Here is a 17,694-nt window from a genome sequence, read left to right as displayed (position 1 = left end):
AGACCGCATTAAGAGAGTTGGTGTGACCGAATTGGTCCTGAAAGCACTCGAGTTTAACGAGGTATTAAACATGAAAACCCCTGGAAGTCCCAGGCCATACCTGCTCTCACACACACGGGAACGTGGAGCGGGTGGGGTGGTCACGCATGCCTGCTCTGTGTGCGTCAGAGGGCTCCCCTGCCACCTCCCACTGAGAAGGAACAAATGGCCTCTTCCTCAGTGCTGGGGGTGGGGGAGCAGGGTTGCGAGGTCACTGAAGCCCCCAGCCACATGGCAGCAGGGCCTCTGCAGACAGCTGGGGCCCACTGTGGTGCCAGAGTACCAAGGGGCCAACAAGACGTCCGAGGGGGGCGGGGAGAGCCCCTGAAAGCACGGCGCTCTCATCCCAACCAGCTGCAGCCTCCACAGCCAGCCCCACAGGGAAGTGCTGATGGCTCCGTTAACAGGGAAGGTGAGGACAGGGAGCCCCCGCCCAGCAGTCCCGCAGCCACCTCCTGACAGGGACCGGGCTTGTCTAGACCACAGGAGCGAGAAAGGCTGAACTACGTACACAGGATCACCTCCGAGCCAGGCCCATTGGCCCTCAGTTCCCGAGAACAGACACAGAAAAGACCCAGACACTCCTAAAACCCCAGCCCAAAACAAGGCAGTGACCGGCCTGGCACAGGGGGCAAGAGCAGGTTTCCTAAATCACACTTTGGCAAATCCTATGCACTCTTCAAAATGAACACCTCCTCCAGGAAGCCTTCCTGCCCTCCTGGCTTGTCAGGGTCTGCCCCAGAGGCTGCTGCCTGAATAGCACACGTAGGAGGTAGAGGAGTCTCAAGAATGAGAAGTGCAGGGGCTCACAAGAGTCCCAGGTCCCAGGTCTGTGGGACAGGGGTCTTTTAGCCACCCCTGGGGTTAGGGAGGGGTGGTCTGACAATGACCCTCGGAGACACAGAGCTGGGCTCAAATTGCAGCTCTGCCCCCTAGTTCTGTGTGACCCTGACTAGGTGCCTGCCTCTCTCAGAGCCCAGTCTGCTTCCTGTCCAGGCAGAGGGTTCAGGGCCCCGCCTGCAGGGCTCAGTGAGACGTAACTGGAAGCGTCTTGACAGAGGCACCCTCCGGGGATGCTGGCTTCATTCACTCCATTCAACCAATCCCCACAGCCAGGCCTGGCCTCACAGTCACACCGAGCAGCAAGAGCCCTCGGCAGTATTTGAGGGAGCCACATGCTGCCAAGGAGAAGCCCGGGTGGGGCCAAGCATGCAGTCTTAAAGGGTCTGTTGTGCAAATGAGGCACCACGGCCATCGGGGAGGCAGCTCCAAGCAGATGATGCCACAGTCCAGCCACGGGTGTCCTTGTCGATGAAGGACCTGGCGGGGCAAAGGCCTTTCTGTCCCAGCCGTCACCCGCCTTAAGAAACCCCACCTGTCTTCCATCCCTCCAGCCACCCCTCCATCCCCGCACAAGCCTCGGGCCACCAGGGAGGGACAGCAGGACACCTGTCAACACCTCCGCTGGGGCGGGGGGCTTCATTCCGGCCTCCTTCAGACCAGGGCAGGGTTTACGTGTGCCTGGGGACGGTGGCTGTCTAACAGGGCTGGATTCATTTGCTTGTTTCTCCTGGGGCCGTTTTCGTGGCGTCTGCTTTCTTTTGGTTTTTTTTTTTTTTTTGAGACGGAGTCTCGCTCTGTCACCCAGGAGACAGTGGAGTGCAGTGGCCGGATCTCAGCTCACTGCAAGCTCCGCCTCTCAGGTTTACGCCATTCTCCTGCCTCAGCCTCCCGAGTAGCTGGGACTACAGGCGCCCGCCACCTTGCCCGGCTAGTTTTTTGTATTTTTTTTTAGTAGAGACGGGGTTTCACCGGGTTAGCCAGGATGATCTCGATCTCCTGCCGCCCGTCTCGGCCTCCCAAAGTGCTGGGATTACAGGCTTGAGCCACCGCGCCCGGCCAAGCGTGTGCTTTCAAACTTGTCTCCTTTGGAAAAACAATCCTCTGGGGTGGACATAAGGCATCCCAGACCCAGTCTCTCCCAGCTGAACTCGGGCTCCACACGCAGGTGTCCTCCACAACATGGACCTCCCAGCATGAAGATGAACGTATGTGAGCTCAGGAGATGGTATCTAAACAAACCTCCTTTGGGAGAAGTGGGCAGGGTGAGGACAACGGCGGGGAGGGCGGGCCACAGAAGACAGTGATTTGTTCCTCACTCCTTGTCCCCCTGCAGACAAACGGCACAGCACAGAGTGGCCAAGGCCCCAGGGCAGGATCCAGTGGGAGAAGCGCGGCCTCTCCCCTCCCAGGTCACCACCAGCAGGCAGCTCCCGCTCACTCCCCACGTAGAAAGAAGACGTCCAAACCTCCTCGACACCAGAAACTCCTTCTACATTTTATGCATCCTAAAAAATTATCCCAACGATGCTAACATGACACATTTAAAGCTGCACAGTCATTTTATGATGCAATAAAGCATGCAGCTCTACATTCGCGGATAAATTACATTCCCTGCCGTGTCACCATCACGTTTGTTTAAGCCTGAAAATCACTTCAGCTCCCAGGAAAGTGAAACCAGTGTCATGCAAAGCAGGCTCCTAAATCATAAAATTGTGGATTCGTCAAGCTCAGAGGGATTCACAGACCCTCCGGGCGGACGCTTTCATTTCAGAGACCGGGAAACTGAGGCCCTGAGTGGCATTTAACCCACCCAGAGCAGCAGCCCCTTGAAAGGAAAGGGAAGGCCAGGTAGACCTCGGGCCCTGGCGACTCGCCACACTAAAGCAGCCAGCAGCCCCGGCCTCACAACCACGCCCTCGCCCAGAGCCCCGGCCCCAGGATCTCCCTCCCTGCTGGCACTCAGGGGCCGTTCTCCCCTCAAGGATGCTCCTGCTCAGAGGCTCTCTGGGGAGAAGCCAGGAGGGCAAGTGGTTCCTGACAGAGCCTGGCTGTGTCTGGGATCACTCCCTCCTCATGCAGCCACTGGAGTGGTGGGGTGCCTTCCCACAGCAGCCTGTGAGGTCACAGGACCCCATTCTGCAGACAAGGATGCTCCTGGTGAGGCATATTTACCAGCTGGCTGTCAAACATCTAGCAGCACACCCCAGGAAGAGGATCCAGGTCCAACCACCCCTCCCCCAGCCACACAGGATCAAGCAGTTGGCTAAATAAAGCTCGGTCTCATGTCCACGTCCTTCCTTTGGCCTCTCATCTGCCCCGAGTGAGAGCTTTCAGATTTCTCCCGCGTCCCTTCAATTCCCCTGAGAATTCTCAGGGGCTTCTGACCTGCTGGCACCACAGGAGTGAGGGCAGAGGCAGGCGGCCTGGCCCTGCTGGGGACTGGGGTGTGCAGCCTACTTCATTCACAGACAGGCAAGGGCCGCCCTGCCACAGTGGCACCAGTGTCCTCGCAAGACACACTCATCATGGCACTCTGTGGCACCCAATCCGGGTGCCCTTTCCAGATCCTCCTCCATCGAGACCCGGAAGCATTCCCAGGGCCCCCCACAGACTGCAGCGGACCACGCTCAGCCTCAGTGAACAGAAAATAGGAACCAGGAACAGCTGGCTGCAGTGCCAGGAGGGGGACAGAGGACCCCGGAACTCCAGGCCAGAGCGATCAGAGGGATGTTTCTCGAAGCTGGATGGAAGAAGCCACTGTGCCAGCTACCGCTGTGCCCACTGAGGCTGACCACTGAGTAGGATCATCGCCACCTATCACTGTGCCCACTGGAGCTGACCACTGAGCACGGGCATCGCCGGCATGCAGCCACCTTCCTGGACCCCCTGCAGCCAGCACAGGCTGACCCAAGGTGTCCTTCTACCGCGCGGAGAAGCACTGTCACTGCAGTGCCACCAGGTTGGGGTCACAGCAGGCATTTTGATGTGGGCCCTGTGCCTTCCTGGGGGAAGGGTGGTCCTCCCTGTGAGTCCCCGGGGAAATTCCAGAATTCCCATACCTTGCCAACACCAAGCCTTGTCCCACAATAGCACAATATCCCGGACTTGCGCTGGAACAACCCTCAGCTACGCCTCCAGATGGGGAGCCTCACCTTGCCCTCCAGCCTCGCCTTCCACACCCTGCCCAGCTCCTCGTGCTGGAATACTGCCCCGGTCTTCAGCAAGCTCCTCCTTGGGTGCCGAGGTCCGGCTGTCCCCTCTTCTGAGGAGCCTTCCTTTCTTTCTGACCTAGCACTCCGCCAGCCCCACTCTGCTCCCACAGCCAACCGTCTTGTGCCTGTCACTCTTCTGTGTACAAACCTGCCTCTGGACCCCAGGCTGGGAGCCCCCCAGTGCAGGCATCTAGCCCAGGGCCCCCAAGAGTGGGGCAGGAACGAGAAGGGAAGCATGGTGCCTGCCAAGGAAAAGCCATTATGCAAATGCAAGGTACTGAGTATTAGAGCAATTTAAAAATAGGCCGTCCATTTGGGCTTATTTTGCTTGATAAAGCATTTTTAAGTGGCAATATTTTGTGTTAATTTTTTCAACCAGCTGCTCTTATTATTTGACTATGCATTATTCAAAGCTCTCAAAAGCAAGCTTAGAGCACTTGAGAAAGTAAATTCAGTGTTATACGTGCCCACGGAGGCGACTGGTTCCAGCTCCCAGAAAGATGTTCTAGATCCAAGATCCGTGCGACCCAGCACACAGCCACTGGCCACGTGCCATGTGTGGCTGTCCGGCTCACAACATTACAAGCTGCAGTGATCTGCGCCCAAGTGCAAGCTCCATGCCAGATCAGAGGACTCAGTGCAACAACCACAAAACATACGCTGCCCAAGGATGATCTGTGATACTGATCACAAGGTGACCCAGATAATATTTTGAATATGCTGGGTTAAATATAACATACATTTTTCTTTTCTTTTTTTTGAGAGACGAGGTCTTGCTCTGTCGCCCAGGCTGGAGTGCAGTGACAGGATCTATGTTGCCCAGGCTGGTCTCGAACTTCTGGCCTCAAGCAATCCCAAAGTGAACTGCTGGGATTACAAGTGTAAGCCACTATGCCCAGCCTATAAAATACATTCTTAAGATTAGTTTCATTTGTCCCTTCTTATTTTTTGACGTGGCTCCGCTGTAATCCCACCACACTGCGCTGAGACTGTCCTTCGGTTTCCATACTCCCCATGGGGCCTGGGTCTTGGGAGGCAGGAAACGTGTCTTCATCTTAAATGTGTTTCCAGCTCCTCGTCCCAAGACTGACACACAGAGAGTGTTTAGGAACCAGAGTGTTTAGGAACCAGCTGACGATGGAATGAACGATGACTGTGTGAATGAATGAAAGCATACAGGCACTCACACGGTGCCCGTCGCTGGTCTCCTAAAACCACATTTCCAGATTCCTTGGGAGACAGCTGCATCTGTGAGCCAGTGTTTGACTTTCCCCCAAACAGCTGCAGAATGTCTGGGGTCTGGGTAGCCAGGGGAGTCCTTTAGACATTCAAGGTGACCCTCATGTTGGGCATCTGGCTATGGGCCCAAAGCAAAGAACAGGTGCGTTCTGCTCCAAACATCCCTTCCCTCTCCTCACTCCTGTGCCTGGTGATATGGTCTGGCTGTGTCCCCACCCAAATCTCATCTTGAATTGTAGTTCCCATAATCCCCGTGTGTTGTAGGAGGGACCTGGTGGGAGGTCATGGAATCATGGAGGCGGTGACCCTCATATCCCTCATACTGTTCTCGTGATAGTGAGTGAGTTCTCACAAGATCTGATGGTTTTATAAGGGGCTTTCCCCTTTTTGCTCTGCACTTCTCCTTGCTGCTGCCATGTGAAGAAGGGCATGTCTGCTTCCCCTTCTGCCATGACTGTAAGTTTCCTGGGGCCTCCCCAGCCCTGTGGAACTGTGAGTCAACTAAACCTCTTTCCTTTCTAATTCAAGGAATCTTTCAACTATAATACTAATGCACCTGGCTTCTGATTAGACCATTTCCCCAGCTCTAGCCTTGAAAATTAACAATTACATTCTCTCCCCAAGTAGGATCCAAGTAAGAAATGGCATGCGTTTGTGTCTTGTAAATTGCCATAATGGCTAAATATCCACACCAAGTCCACAGAGAAAGTACAGGATATCTTACCTTTCAGTGAAAGAAGGAGGGGGAAAAACAACATAAAAAATTTATTAAACTCGAGCCGCCAGGACCAAATCGCAAGTTAAAGATTCAGATGCACTCCCCTTCCTTAGAACTGATGATTTACGTTTGCAATAACTGCAGTCATGAAGAGCTCACTGGATTAAGGAGGCTCGGTCTTAATGTCAGGGAATAACATTACTGGGCGATGCAAAGCCACACGTTCCCGGAGTTGCTTTTCTGGGTGAGAGGAATTCCACCTTGCATTTTGGTTCAAGAGATCAGTCACAATCAGGATGGGCAGAGAAAGATGGAAAATGGGCAACCCAGCCAGGTGCGGTGGCTCACGCCTGTAATCCCAGCACTTTGGGAGGCTGAGCCGGGTGGATCAACTGAGGTCAGGAGCCCAAGACCAGCCTGGCCAACATGATGAAACCTTGTCTCTACTAAAAATTAAAAAACTAGCCGGGCGTGGTGGCGCACGCCTGTAATCCCAGCTACTCGGGAGGCTGAGGCAGGAGAATCATTTGAACCCAGGAGGTGGAGGTTGCAGTGAGCTGAGATCATGCCACTGCACTCCAGCCTGGGTGACAAGAACAAAACTCCATCTCAAAAAAAAAAAAAATATGAAAAAGTAAATGAGCAACCTGGGATCTAGCCTGACTCCCCAGGCAAAAATCCTCAGAATTGAATGTGCACTATAAACCAGTAGGGGCAGGCCTGGCCAGGCTCCTATGGAGTGGGCCACACAAGGCCGATGTGGTCCCCATCGTCCCGGAGCCCTCCTGTGCTGACTGTCCAGAAACACTGAGGATGTTTCTGGAAAGCACAGAACCCCAACCTCAGGCTGGTAACTTAGAAGAAACGGCAGGTCAGGAACTTGCCCTCACACCGGCCAGGAGCTCCCCAGGCTCTGGGGGGCTCAGGCTCTGTGTGGTGGGGGGTTAGGGTCAAATTGTGGCTCTGCCACTTACTAGCTGGATGACATGGGCCAGTGGTGTCCCTTCTCTGGGCCTCAGTTTCCTTATCTGTAAAATGAGGACAACCACAGAACAGACCTCATAGAGCAACTGCGAGTGGGGGATGCGAGGAAATGAAGCCCAGCAGTGCCCAGCCCCAAAAAAGCTCATAAGCACCGTCCGCTGTTGCTGTCATTGTCATGTGGGTACAGGCGTCCTACCACGTGCAGAAGGCTTGCCCCGCTAGGGCTGGACCAGGAGAGGACAGGGAGAAGACACGGGGTCTGACCCTCTGATAGGCAGGGGACAGGCATTTAACTCCCTAATCACGGTGCACCCCTTGGGCAGCCCAGAGGCCCAACAGAGGCATGGGTGCTGAGGGGGCGCTGGCCAGGATGGCACACAAGAGGTTTCACACAGTGGGAGACACCTTGGCCCGGACGTAGCAGAGAAGGATTTCCAAGGCACGGAATGCCGGGAGGGGAACGGGGGGTATGGTTCCAACTCTATGGTTCCAACTCTGGGGTATGGTTCCAAGTAGGGTGGCTGCAGACTCTGCTGGGGGCTGGGGGCTTATCCTTCAGGGACTTCCCTCTGGCCATGCCACCAGCCAGAAGCCTTGCCCCATCTGAGCCTCAGTTTCCTCCCCCCCTTACAGGGTTGAGATGGACAGTCCCTCAGTCAGTCTCAGGAGCCTGCATGCTGCAGTGAGCAGTTTTGGGAATTTATTTTCTTTCTTTCTTTTCTTTCCTTTCTTTCCTTTCTTTCCTTTCTCTTTCCTTTCTTTCCTTTCTTTCCTTCTTTCTTTCTTCCTTTCTTTTTTTCCCCAGACGGAGTTTCACTCTTGTCGCCCAGGCTGGAGTGTGGTGGTGCGATCTTGGCTCACTGTAACCTCTGCCTCCTGAGTTCAAGCGATTCTCCTGCCTCAGCCTCCCAAGTAGCTGGGATTACAGGTGTCCACCACTACACCCGGCTAATTTTTGTATTTTTAGTATAGACAGGGTTTCACCATGTTAGCCAGACTGGTCTCCGACTCCTGACCTCAGGTGATCCGCCCGCCTCAGCCTCCCAAAAAAGTGCTGGGATTCTAGGAGTGAGCAGCTTTTTTTTTTTTTTGAATTTTCGAAGTCTCCCTCAGATTCCTGAGGCTGGTCAGGGTGGACAGTGGCCTCCAGGTGGGCGCCCCAGGCCTGGCTGTGACCTGCGTGGCCCCTGTGCCCACCTCTCCCCTTCAGGATGCTCTACAACCTTCAGACCCACGTGGGGCCGACCGGATGTCTGGAGGAGCTCTGGGAGTCTGACCAGTGGGATTTCCCCAGGACCCCGTGGCCAGCCCAGCATCAAAGGGAAGGGCTGATGGCAGCTACTGCAGCTGGTGGGTGAGGAATTTCTTTCACAGAAGTGCATGAGACTGGGCCGCCAGTGTGGCGCTGCGTGATTTGGGGATGACTTGAATTGTGTCTATAGACAGGGATCATGCGGGAAGTATTTTCCTGGGCCCTGCAACCTGAAGACAGCTCTGGATGTGGGCTGAGCAGTAAGACAGGCAAAGCTCCAGGCTACACAGCAGGTGCGCAGTACACGCGGCTCCCCCGCTTACTCCTCTCTTGGTTGCCATTCTCAGTCTGTGCTCCAAGATGAAGGGAGAGAGAAACCCTAAGAGTCTTCCCAGGAGAAACTGTGGTTGAGCTAAGAACACAGAAGCCGCTGTCAAACAGCTCCAGAGGCCCCCCGGCAGCAAGGAAGCCCGAAGGCACCATCTCCCGGTGGCCTGGGAGGACGGTGGATGAGCCAGGCTGTGAGCCCCCAGCAAGGACGCTAGGTCTCAGCCTGGGTCCCTCACCTGCAGGTGAGGCCCCTTCCTCCTACCCTCCTACCTCCCTCCTCCCGGAGCAGGTCACATGATCGCACCCTGGTCACAGATTCCCACGGGTCCCGGTGGGGCTGCAGCCCTGGTGCAGTGGCCAGGCTTGGGCAGTGCCTGGGTGGAGCAGAGGCCTCTCAGAGGGAGGAATGAGGTGGACACAGAGAAGAGCAGAGGCGGGTCCACTGAGGCAGGGCAGTGCCTGCTGGGCCACGTGTCAACCCCGAGCCCACATACTCCCGTGCCCTGAGCCTGGGCTCCAGGGGCCTCTGCTTCTGGTAGCACCGCTCCCTCCTCACGACACGGCATCCCTCCTCACGACCCGGCTTGGGGAGCATAGCCGGGCCGCCTTTTGAGCAGGCCCCCTCTCTGCCCCACAGCTTCGCAGAGACAAGCCCTCATGGAGGACCCTGCTAGGGCAACAGGCCAACACCTGGGCCAGCCATTAGACTGGCTTGGCAGCCTTCTAGAATGTACAAGGGGTGTGAAGATCTGCTCATCTCTCTCAGGCCTCTCAGATGCATGCCTTCCCACTCAGCATGGCAGCCCACGCCATGATCCATCATGAGGAGACACCCCGGTGGGAAGAGCCAGGGCCAGCTCTGCCTGCACTGTGGCTGCCATGTTTCCTGTTGACTCTCTGGACACCACCAGGAACCTCCCCGCCCCTCCCTCCTTCCCTCCTCCCCTCTTCCCACCCCCCTGCCTTACTCCGCCAGCTCCTCCAGGCTGCGGTAGACGTCATCGTCATTCTCTGTGGTCTCCTCTGAGGGAAAAGGCCTGCGAAAGAGAAGGCGAGAGGGAGGTGAGCAGGTCCCGGCATTGCCGGCCAGTGGGACCCCAGCTGGACCCCACGGCAGAGCCCAGTGTGGCCCGGCCAGGAGCAAAGGGGCTCTTGTCCACTCTCTAGAAGGATACCGGGTGCGCGGACACTGATCGGAGTCACAGAACGAGCCAACTGGGCCGTAGGGCAAGAGGAGACCCATGCCCAGCTCGCCAGGGGGCAAGGAAAGTGTCACGTACACTCCGGGCTCTGGGTGTCTAGTGGGCAGATGAGAGGCCCAGGTCAGGGCTGCAGAAGGCGTTCATCTGCCTGGCGACCTGCCTTCCCCTTTACCCGCACTCCCTCTTCCGGGGGGTTCGCAGTGGAGAGGAGGCTCCTCGTACACCTCCTGGTGGGCAGGTGGGAGGGCTGCCAGCTCAGTCCCCGCAGGAGAGGAAGCAGGAGGGGACTCCAGAAGGGAGGGGTGAGTTCTGAGGCACCAAGGGTAGGGGCTCACCCACCCCACCCACCAGCCCCTGGCTTGAGGTCAGGAAGAGAGTCCCGAAAATGAAAAGCCCTCGGAACCTTCTGCATGGATCTGCAGCCTCCCCTCCTACAAAGGGAGCAGGAGGCCCATGGGGACGCCCCAGAAGGAACGTGGCGCTGCTCCCCCTCCCCCTCCGCCCCCAAGACGCCCCAACCCTGCTGCTTTTCTTTAGTTCAGGATGGTATATAAATATATATATACACATAAACTTTAATCATCTGGGCTCTTCTTGCGTCTCATTTTTGTGGAACTCTCATGCATACGTATATAATTATAATGGCTTTTCTCCTGTTCATCTGTCTTATGTCAATTCAATTCATAAACCCGCCCAAGAACCTGGAGGGATGGAAGGAAGCGGTTTTCCTCCCACAGGACCCAAAGCATCGCTCTGTTCCGTCCTCTGCAGACAGACAGATGGGTGTAGCCCCGAGTCTACAGGCCTCCCTGCACAAGGCGAGCCTGGGCCAGCACAGGCCAACCACTCAGAGCTGAAATGCCGGGCCAGCCTCGGGGAGGGGGCAGAGGCGGAGGGGAGGGAGGGATGGGATGGAGGAGAGGCAGATCAAACACCCAGAAGAGGGGGCTGCAGCTGGTTCAAGGCTATGGGCCAAATCCACTCATCTCTACAGGAGACCTGAAAGACCCCTTAATTAAACCAAACATCCCCGTGTAGCCCCCGGGTGCGTGTTCTGGTAGGAAACCTGTCACTAAGGATGGGATGGGAGATCCCAGCCGGGGGGCTGCCTGGGCCCAGATGCCAGCTGGGATTGCTTCCTTGCCTGGGGTCAGGCTGACATTTGCTCAGCCCGAGATCCAGCAGGGACGCAGTCCATCCTGGCAGCCCTGCCCCGCCTGGAGGCTGGGGGCCTGTGTTCCTGCGGAAGGGGCAGGGGGGAGTCCACTGAGCTGTGAGCTGGAGGCCTGGGTCCTACCTGGCTCTGTCACAGACCTGCAGGGACTAGGTCTCAGATCGGAGGCCCCCAAGCCAGACCCACCAGGCCATTGGTCAGCGTGCCCCTGTGGCTTCCTGGTAAAAGCCCGTGTCCAAGGGGGCAGCACGGCCAGGCCTGACCTCTGCATGGGTGAGCTCGGCTCTCTGCTCCAGCCACTCTCCCTCCTTCCACCCACCACCATACAGCCGCATCCCCCAGAGGAGGTGCGTGTCTCGGGTCACGGGCAGAGCTGAGGCTGCCACGAGATCCTCCCCACCAGGGCTCCGTTGCTGACACAGCACCATTCACGGCCAAGAAGCCCCTCAAGGAATCCATCTCCTCCCGTGATATGCAGAGCCCCAGGCTGACACAGACCCCGTGCAACTGATGGGGGTGGGGCTGAGAAGCCACAACCTGGAGGGACTGGCCCACACGCGGGTGACCCCGGAAAGCACAGGAGCACGTGGGGGGCCAGGAGCCAGGGAGGCTCTGCCAGGCTGAGATGTGGCTTCAGGACCCAGAGGTGGAGCCTTCTTTTCCTTCAGCATGAAACCCCGCTGCCAGGACCGGCCCTGGGCCATCCCCGCTCTCACGCCAGCCCCTCGCTTACGTCCAGCCATGCCTGTCTCTGACCTCATCAGTCATTTCTGCTTTTCCTAAATTTTCAGCGATGATGGGTATGACTCCATAATAAAGAAAAACAGAATCAAAACTCTCATTATGAAAATGTGTCCTCATCGTAAGTAAATATTTTAAACCCCACTCATCTCCTATAAAAGCATGTTATGTAAAAAATGACATCGTGGCAAAGTATGAACGTGCTTTCTCACGCAGAATGTAGAGAGGGAAGAGAAAATACCAAACTCCTGAGGTTGTGTTCTTGTTCAAATCTGATCACAGAGTGTGGGCGACAGTTTAGGGAAACGGGGCATCCCATCGAATCCTGGATTATCAACAGGACGGCCATTCGGGGACTGTACTTCCAGAACCCGCCCTGCTAAGCCAACCGAGAGATGCATTCACACTTCGAAGGAGACCCACCCTAACAGTGAGTGAGCACACACACCTGCCTCTCACTCTTCCTGCGCCCAGGCAGACATCACTCATCAATCAAAGCTCTCCTATCCCTGAAGCACAGCGTTCTTAACACAGGGCTCTACTCCTCCATCAGTCCTGGGACTCAGACAGAACCCACCTGCCCTGCCAGGAGAGCTGAGCCCGGGGGCAGCGAAGGAGAGGAAAAGCTTTGGAGCTGGGCTAACCCAGGTGTGAACCCTAGGCCCCATCCCCTGCTCCCTGGGACCTTGGACAAGCTACTAAACCTCTCTGAGTGTCCGCCTTCTCCCCCTGGAAAATGGAAGTAATAGTGTCTTCTCAGAGGGCTGCTGGGAAGGGCAGCTGTAGGACGGCAGAATGCTCTGGACTTAGTGGGGTCCAACAACGGCAGCTGCGATTTAGTGTTTCTAGTATCATCCTCACTCAGGGCACTTTCCGCTGTCCAAGAAAACTGCCTTCTGAAGCCTCGTGAGGAAGCCCCACTCGCCATGATGATTTCGGATTCTTGTTTCCTAACACAGAAAGTGAGAGCCCACTAAAATAAGGCACAACAGTCATTTCAAAACCTTTTGTCGGCCAGGTGCAGGGGCTCACACCTGTAATCCCAGGACTCTGGGAGGCCCGAGGCGGGTGGATCGCTTGAGGTCTGGAGTTCGAGACCAACCTGACCAATATGGTGAAACCCCGTCTCTACTAAAATACAAAAAAATGAGCTGGGCGTGGTGGTGCGCACCTGTAATCCCAGCTACTCAGGAGGCTGCGGCAAGAGAATCACTTGAACCCGGGAGGCGGAGGTTGCAGTGAGCCGAGATTGCGCCACTTCACTCCAGCCTGGGTGACAGAGAGAGACTCCATCTCAAAAAAATAAATTAAAAAAAAAAAAAGCCTTTTGTCTTTTAAAAAACCTGACCTTGAGCTGTGGTTGTTGTAAATTTTCCTTCCCTGCATTTCATTCGGTGTCTTGTTCAACCCCTCCTGTCATCTCCTCTACCTGCCCGACCCAGAGGAGATAAAGCAGGAATGTTAAAGTCCAAAGAATTATACTGCTGCCCGTAAAATCTTTACCACTTTTATTCTAAGATCCCTATTTGAGGCCACAAATCCCCTTGAGAATGGAGCTGCAAATCCAATTAATTTCTGCCACAGCCCAACAAAGGCTCTGCCAGGAGGGGAAGAGCAGGAAAGGGAGGCAGCCTGTCAGGGACCATGTGGGGCCTTAGCGCCCGGCCGCTGGGGCAGGAATACGCAGGAGACTAGAGGAAGTTTCACCAGGTCCCGGTCCCCTTTCACTCCACTCCCCCTACACCCCTTACGCCCATGCTGATTCTGGCCCTTGCACCTGCTCTGCTCTCTGCCTTCAGTCCCCTGCCCTCCCACCATTCACCCAAGTGCTAACATCCTTCAGAGCTGAATCCAAGCCCTACTGCAGGTGGGAAGCCTTGATCAGTCTCTCAGCCTGGGTCAGCCTCTGCCTAGCACAGTGCCTGGAGCTAGAAAGGCATGGATGAGTACATGGATGGATGGGTGGATGGGTGGATAGATGGGGGGGATGGATGGTTGGCTGGCTGGCTGAGTGGGTGCCTGCGTGTGTGGGTGGATGGTTGAGTGGATGGATGGATGAATGGATTGGTGGGTAAGTGGGTGGGTGGGTGGACAGATGGATGGATGGGTGGGTGGGTAAGTGGGTGGATGGATGGACGGATGGACGGATGGGTGGGTGGGTGGGTGGGTGGGTGGGTGAGTAGATGGATGAATGGATAGGTGGGTGAGTGGGTGGATGGATGGATGGATGGATGAATGGATGGATGGATGGATGGATGGGTGAGTAGATGGATGAATGGATGGGTGGGTGGATGGATGAACGGATGGATGAACAGATGCATGAATGGATGGATGGGCAGGTGGTTGGATGAACTGATACATGGATGCATGGATGGAAGGATGGATGAGTAGCTAGATGGGTAAATGGCTGGGTTGGTGGGATGGGTGGATGAGTGATAGATGGGTGGGTGGGTAAGTAAGTGGGTGGAAAGACAGATAAATGGGTTGTTGGGTGGCTGGATTCATTAGTGCATGGATGGATGTCTGGGAGGACAGGTGGATGAGAGAGTAGTTGGACTTTGTGGGTTGATAGACAGATGGATGAGTAGACGGATGAACAAATGAGAGGGTTGGTGGGTGGGATTAGTGGGTGATGGATAAGTAGACAGAAGGGTGGGTGTCAGATATTCTCAGGCTGCTCTTTACCCCCTTGAAACGGCAGCGTCAAATTAGATCCAAGGAAGCATTTTATTTTATTTATTTTTATTTATTTATTTTGTTTTTGAGATGGAGTCTCACTCTGTCACCCAGGCTGGAGTGCAATGGTGTGATCTCGGCTCACTGCAAGCTCTACCTCCCGGGTTCACCCCATTCTCCTTCCTCAGCCTCCCGAGTAGCTGGGACTACAAGCACCCGCCACCACGCCTGGCTAATTTTTTGTATTTTTAGTAGAGATGGGGTTTCACCATGTTAGTCAGTATGGTCTCGATCTCCTGGCCTCATGATCTGCCCGCCTCGGCCTCCCAGAGTGCTGGGATTACAGGCGTGAGCCACTGTGCCCGGCCTCTCTTTTTTTTTTTTTTTTTTTTTTGATCAAGACGGAGTCTTACATTGTTGCCCAGGCTGGAGTGCAATGGCGTGATCTCGGCTCACTGCAACCTCCGCCTCCCGGGTTCAAGCGATTCTCCTGCCTCAGCCTCCCAAGTAGCTGGGATTACAGGTGCCCGCTAGCATGCCTAGCTAATTTTTTGTATTTTTAGTAGAGATGGGGTTTCACTATGTTGTCCAGGTTGGTCTCAAACTCCTGACCTCATGATCCGCCTGCCTCGGCCTCCACAAGTGCTGGGTTTACAAGTGTGAGCCACTGCGCCCGGCCTATATGAAGAGGTATTTTCATGGAGAGCTTGTAAGACATCACAGAGGTATTCAAGTCCCCCCTCAGTAGGGACTTTGTAACAGTGACCTTGATTAAACAGTGGAACACACATTTGCACAGAGAATGTCTGAGCAGAGTTTCTGGGGCCACATCCCAGTTGCAACTTAAAGCCCAGTGGGGGTGGGTCGAGTGGAGACTGTGGTCATTTTGCAACAAGGCCTAGCTCCACCCCCCAACTCCCCTCCCCACCCCCGAGGCCATCTTCAGGCACCAGCTGATTTTCCTTCCCGCACTTCCCCAGTGTCCCTTACCCACACCTTGCCCTGTGGTGTTGCCTTGCTCATTAAGAGCAGGGCATGAGAAGCAGACAAGGCCAACCCGAGCCTATCCAGAAGTTGTCCTGAGAGCAGTCATCCTGGTTCCCCAGGAGTGGCTGCATCCCTCTCCTCCCACCAGAGCCTTCCTGAGCCTGCATTTCCTCGCGCCTGGCTTCGGGAAGCGGAGTTTCCCACTGCGCCTCGGAGAGGACGAACCGGATGTCCGCACAGGAAGCAGAGAAGCCACAGTGCAGAGAAATCCCCAGCAGAGCCTGCCGTTGGACAGCAGCCGCTCCTCCCAAACAACCCGTCCAATCCCACTCCCCAAGCTTCCTCAGCACCCACTCCCCACTCCTGCCCCTGAGCCACTGCTTGCTCAAGGAGCTCCCCCAGCCCCCAATAGGCCTCCCCAGTTAGCTCAATTCTGGGCAGGACAATCACAGTCCCAGTGCCACGGCCAGATAAGTCACCAGCCAGAGGACACAGACCGGGAAATAGAACACCCCACGGGGTGCCCAAATCCAAACCCCGAAGAAAGAGCGGAGGAAACATAGCTCCTGCTTCCAAAGAGCTCCTTCACTCCCCTCCTGTCCTTCCCCCGGGATTTACGGTGCACCCGCGTGGGGCTGGCCTGGGTGGCCATTTGTCACCGATTCAAGGAGAAGGAGCAGCTTGAATCTCGCTTTGGGATAATAAATCAGGCTCCTATTCTTGCCTTCGGGACTTCTGTGAAAAGATGGCCTTTGCAGAGCACCACCTGTGCCACTGTGCCTACAGCTGCCTGGTGGCCCCACAGTCTGGAGGGAGGGGCACACTGGACGCTCAGGGGTCTCCAGGCTGAGGGTAGCAAGCACAGGTCTGTGTCAGCGCAGACCCTCAGGATCTCAGCTAGAGGGAGGACAGCTTGGGTTCGCTTTCTTGGAAGGCCCTGAGGAGCCGGCAGCCAGATTTGCTTTTTAAGACAAAGACCAGAGTAGCCAAAGAGAGGAACCTAAACACAGCTGCCCTCCTTCCCAGGCAGGTGGCAGGTGCCTAAGTTCTAGGGGATGAGCCGGACAGCTCACATCTTACTGTGCTTCCATGAGGACTGTGGGGCCTCACATGTGGGGTTCAATGGGGAACACGTCCCCTTGTTGGTGCTGATCTAAGATTCCACAACAGCAGCGGCTACAGGGAGAGAAGGCTGGGCCCCCACAACACCACTGCCCCAGGTTCTACTCAAGCGCTTCAAAACCAGCTTGGATGCAGCACTGGGCCTGCTGACCTCATCTGGCAGCGGCCTCCTCTGCATATTGAGCGGACTCCGGGGCTCCATCATGCAGGGTTCGTGGCCACTCCTGTACCCCTGGAGTCCCGGCCCTGTTTCCCTAGGGGCTACTGCCACCTCAGAGCAGGGAAGCCCCTCTTGCCTCTTACAGAGCGAATCCACCCAGCAGGTGTGCGTCTCATCCTGGAGTGAGTGTCCACAGACAGCCCTGCCTGGGGCCAAGATGCAGCTCCCAGGCTCCGTCCCCAAACACCCGGAGATAACATCAGGAAGAAGCCACAGCACGGACCCCAGCACCTCAACTGTGCTCACTCGAGGGGAGACCTTGTGGGGAAAGCTAAGAGCAAGGCCTCTGCAGGTAATGGGTCTGGGTCCAAGCCCTGGCTCTGCCCGTCTCTGAGCCTCAGTTTCCCCAACTGCAGAATGGGGGCGGGTAGCAGCGATTGCTAAGACCAAGGGAGATGGTGCATAAGCCTCCTAGCAAGCATCCTGCATGTACCAGCGCGGGTCTCTCCCCTTCCGCTTTCCACCAGCTCAGCCTCTGAACCCACTCTGCCTCCAGAGCCAGCCGCAGTGGGACCAATTCCTGGGTCACAGTTGGAAAAGCGCCCGCTCGCCACAGATGGTCCACCCGGCCCTGCCATGGCTCAGGCAGGGCACCCCACCGAGCACTTCCTCCCACAGTACATCCGAACAAGAACGCAGCCCTAAATGAACGTTTGGATCCTGGAAGGGACTGAAGATTCCAGGAGGTACAGAAATCAGTGTTTGGCTCATCCAGCCGTCATGCACAGAGTCTGGGACACGGTTTTTGTTTCCCACACTCTGCTGACATCTCGGGTGAAGGATCCAAGGCTTGAGACAGTCCCTAATGCCTCCACTTGGCCGGTACAGAAAGAAAGTAGGACCCGACTAACAGAAGAAAAGTCCCCCGCACAGTGACTGCCAAGGACCGTGTGCACCAGCAGTGCATCAGGGAGGCTGTTCCACCTGACCCACCCTGGTGCTCCTCGCCCAGCCG

At 56.0% G+C, this 17,694-nt stretch overlaps 1 protein-coding gene across 8 annotated transcripts in view; it reads right to left on the bottom strand.

Moving 5' to 3' along the window:
* The window catches only part of VAV2 (vav guanine nucleotide exchange factor 2), a 235,454-nt gene that overhangs the window by 64,639 nt on the left and 153,121 nt on the right, over nt 1-17,694 (bottom strand). For all 8 annotated transcript variants that reach the window (XM_005580493.4, XM_005580495.4, XM_074016056.1 and 5 more), the window contains exon 4: nt 9,586-9,654. In XM_005580493.4, the coding sequence (XP_005580550.1) occupies nt 9,586-9,654 (69 nt within the window). The remainder of the gene's footprint in view (nt 1-9,585; nt 9,655-17,694) is intronic.

Source organism: Macaca fascicularis, chromosome 15 (genome assembly GCF_037993035.2).
Source record: "Macaca fascicularis isolate 582-1 chromosome 15, T2T-MFA8v1.1".
Lineage (NCBI taxonomy): Eukaryota > Metazoa > Chordata > Mammalia > Primates > Cercopithecidae > Macaca > Macaca fascicularis.
Note: the sequence above shows the minus strand (reverse complement) of the source record. Positions and strands in the feature narration are given on the sequence as shown.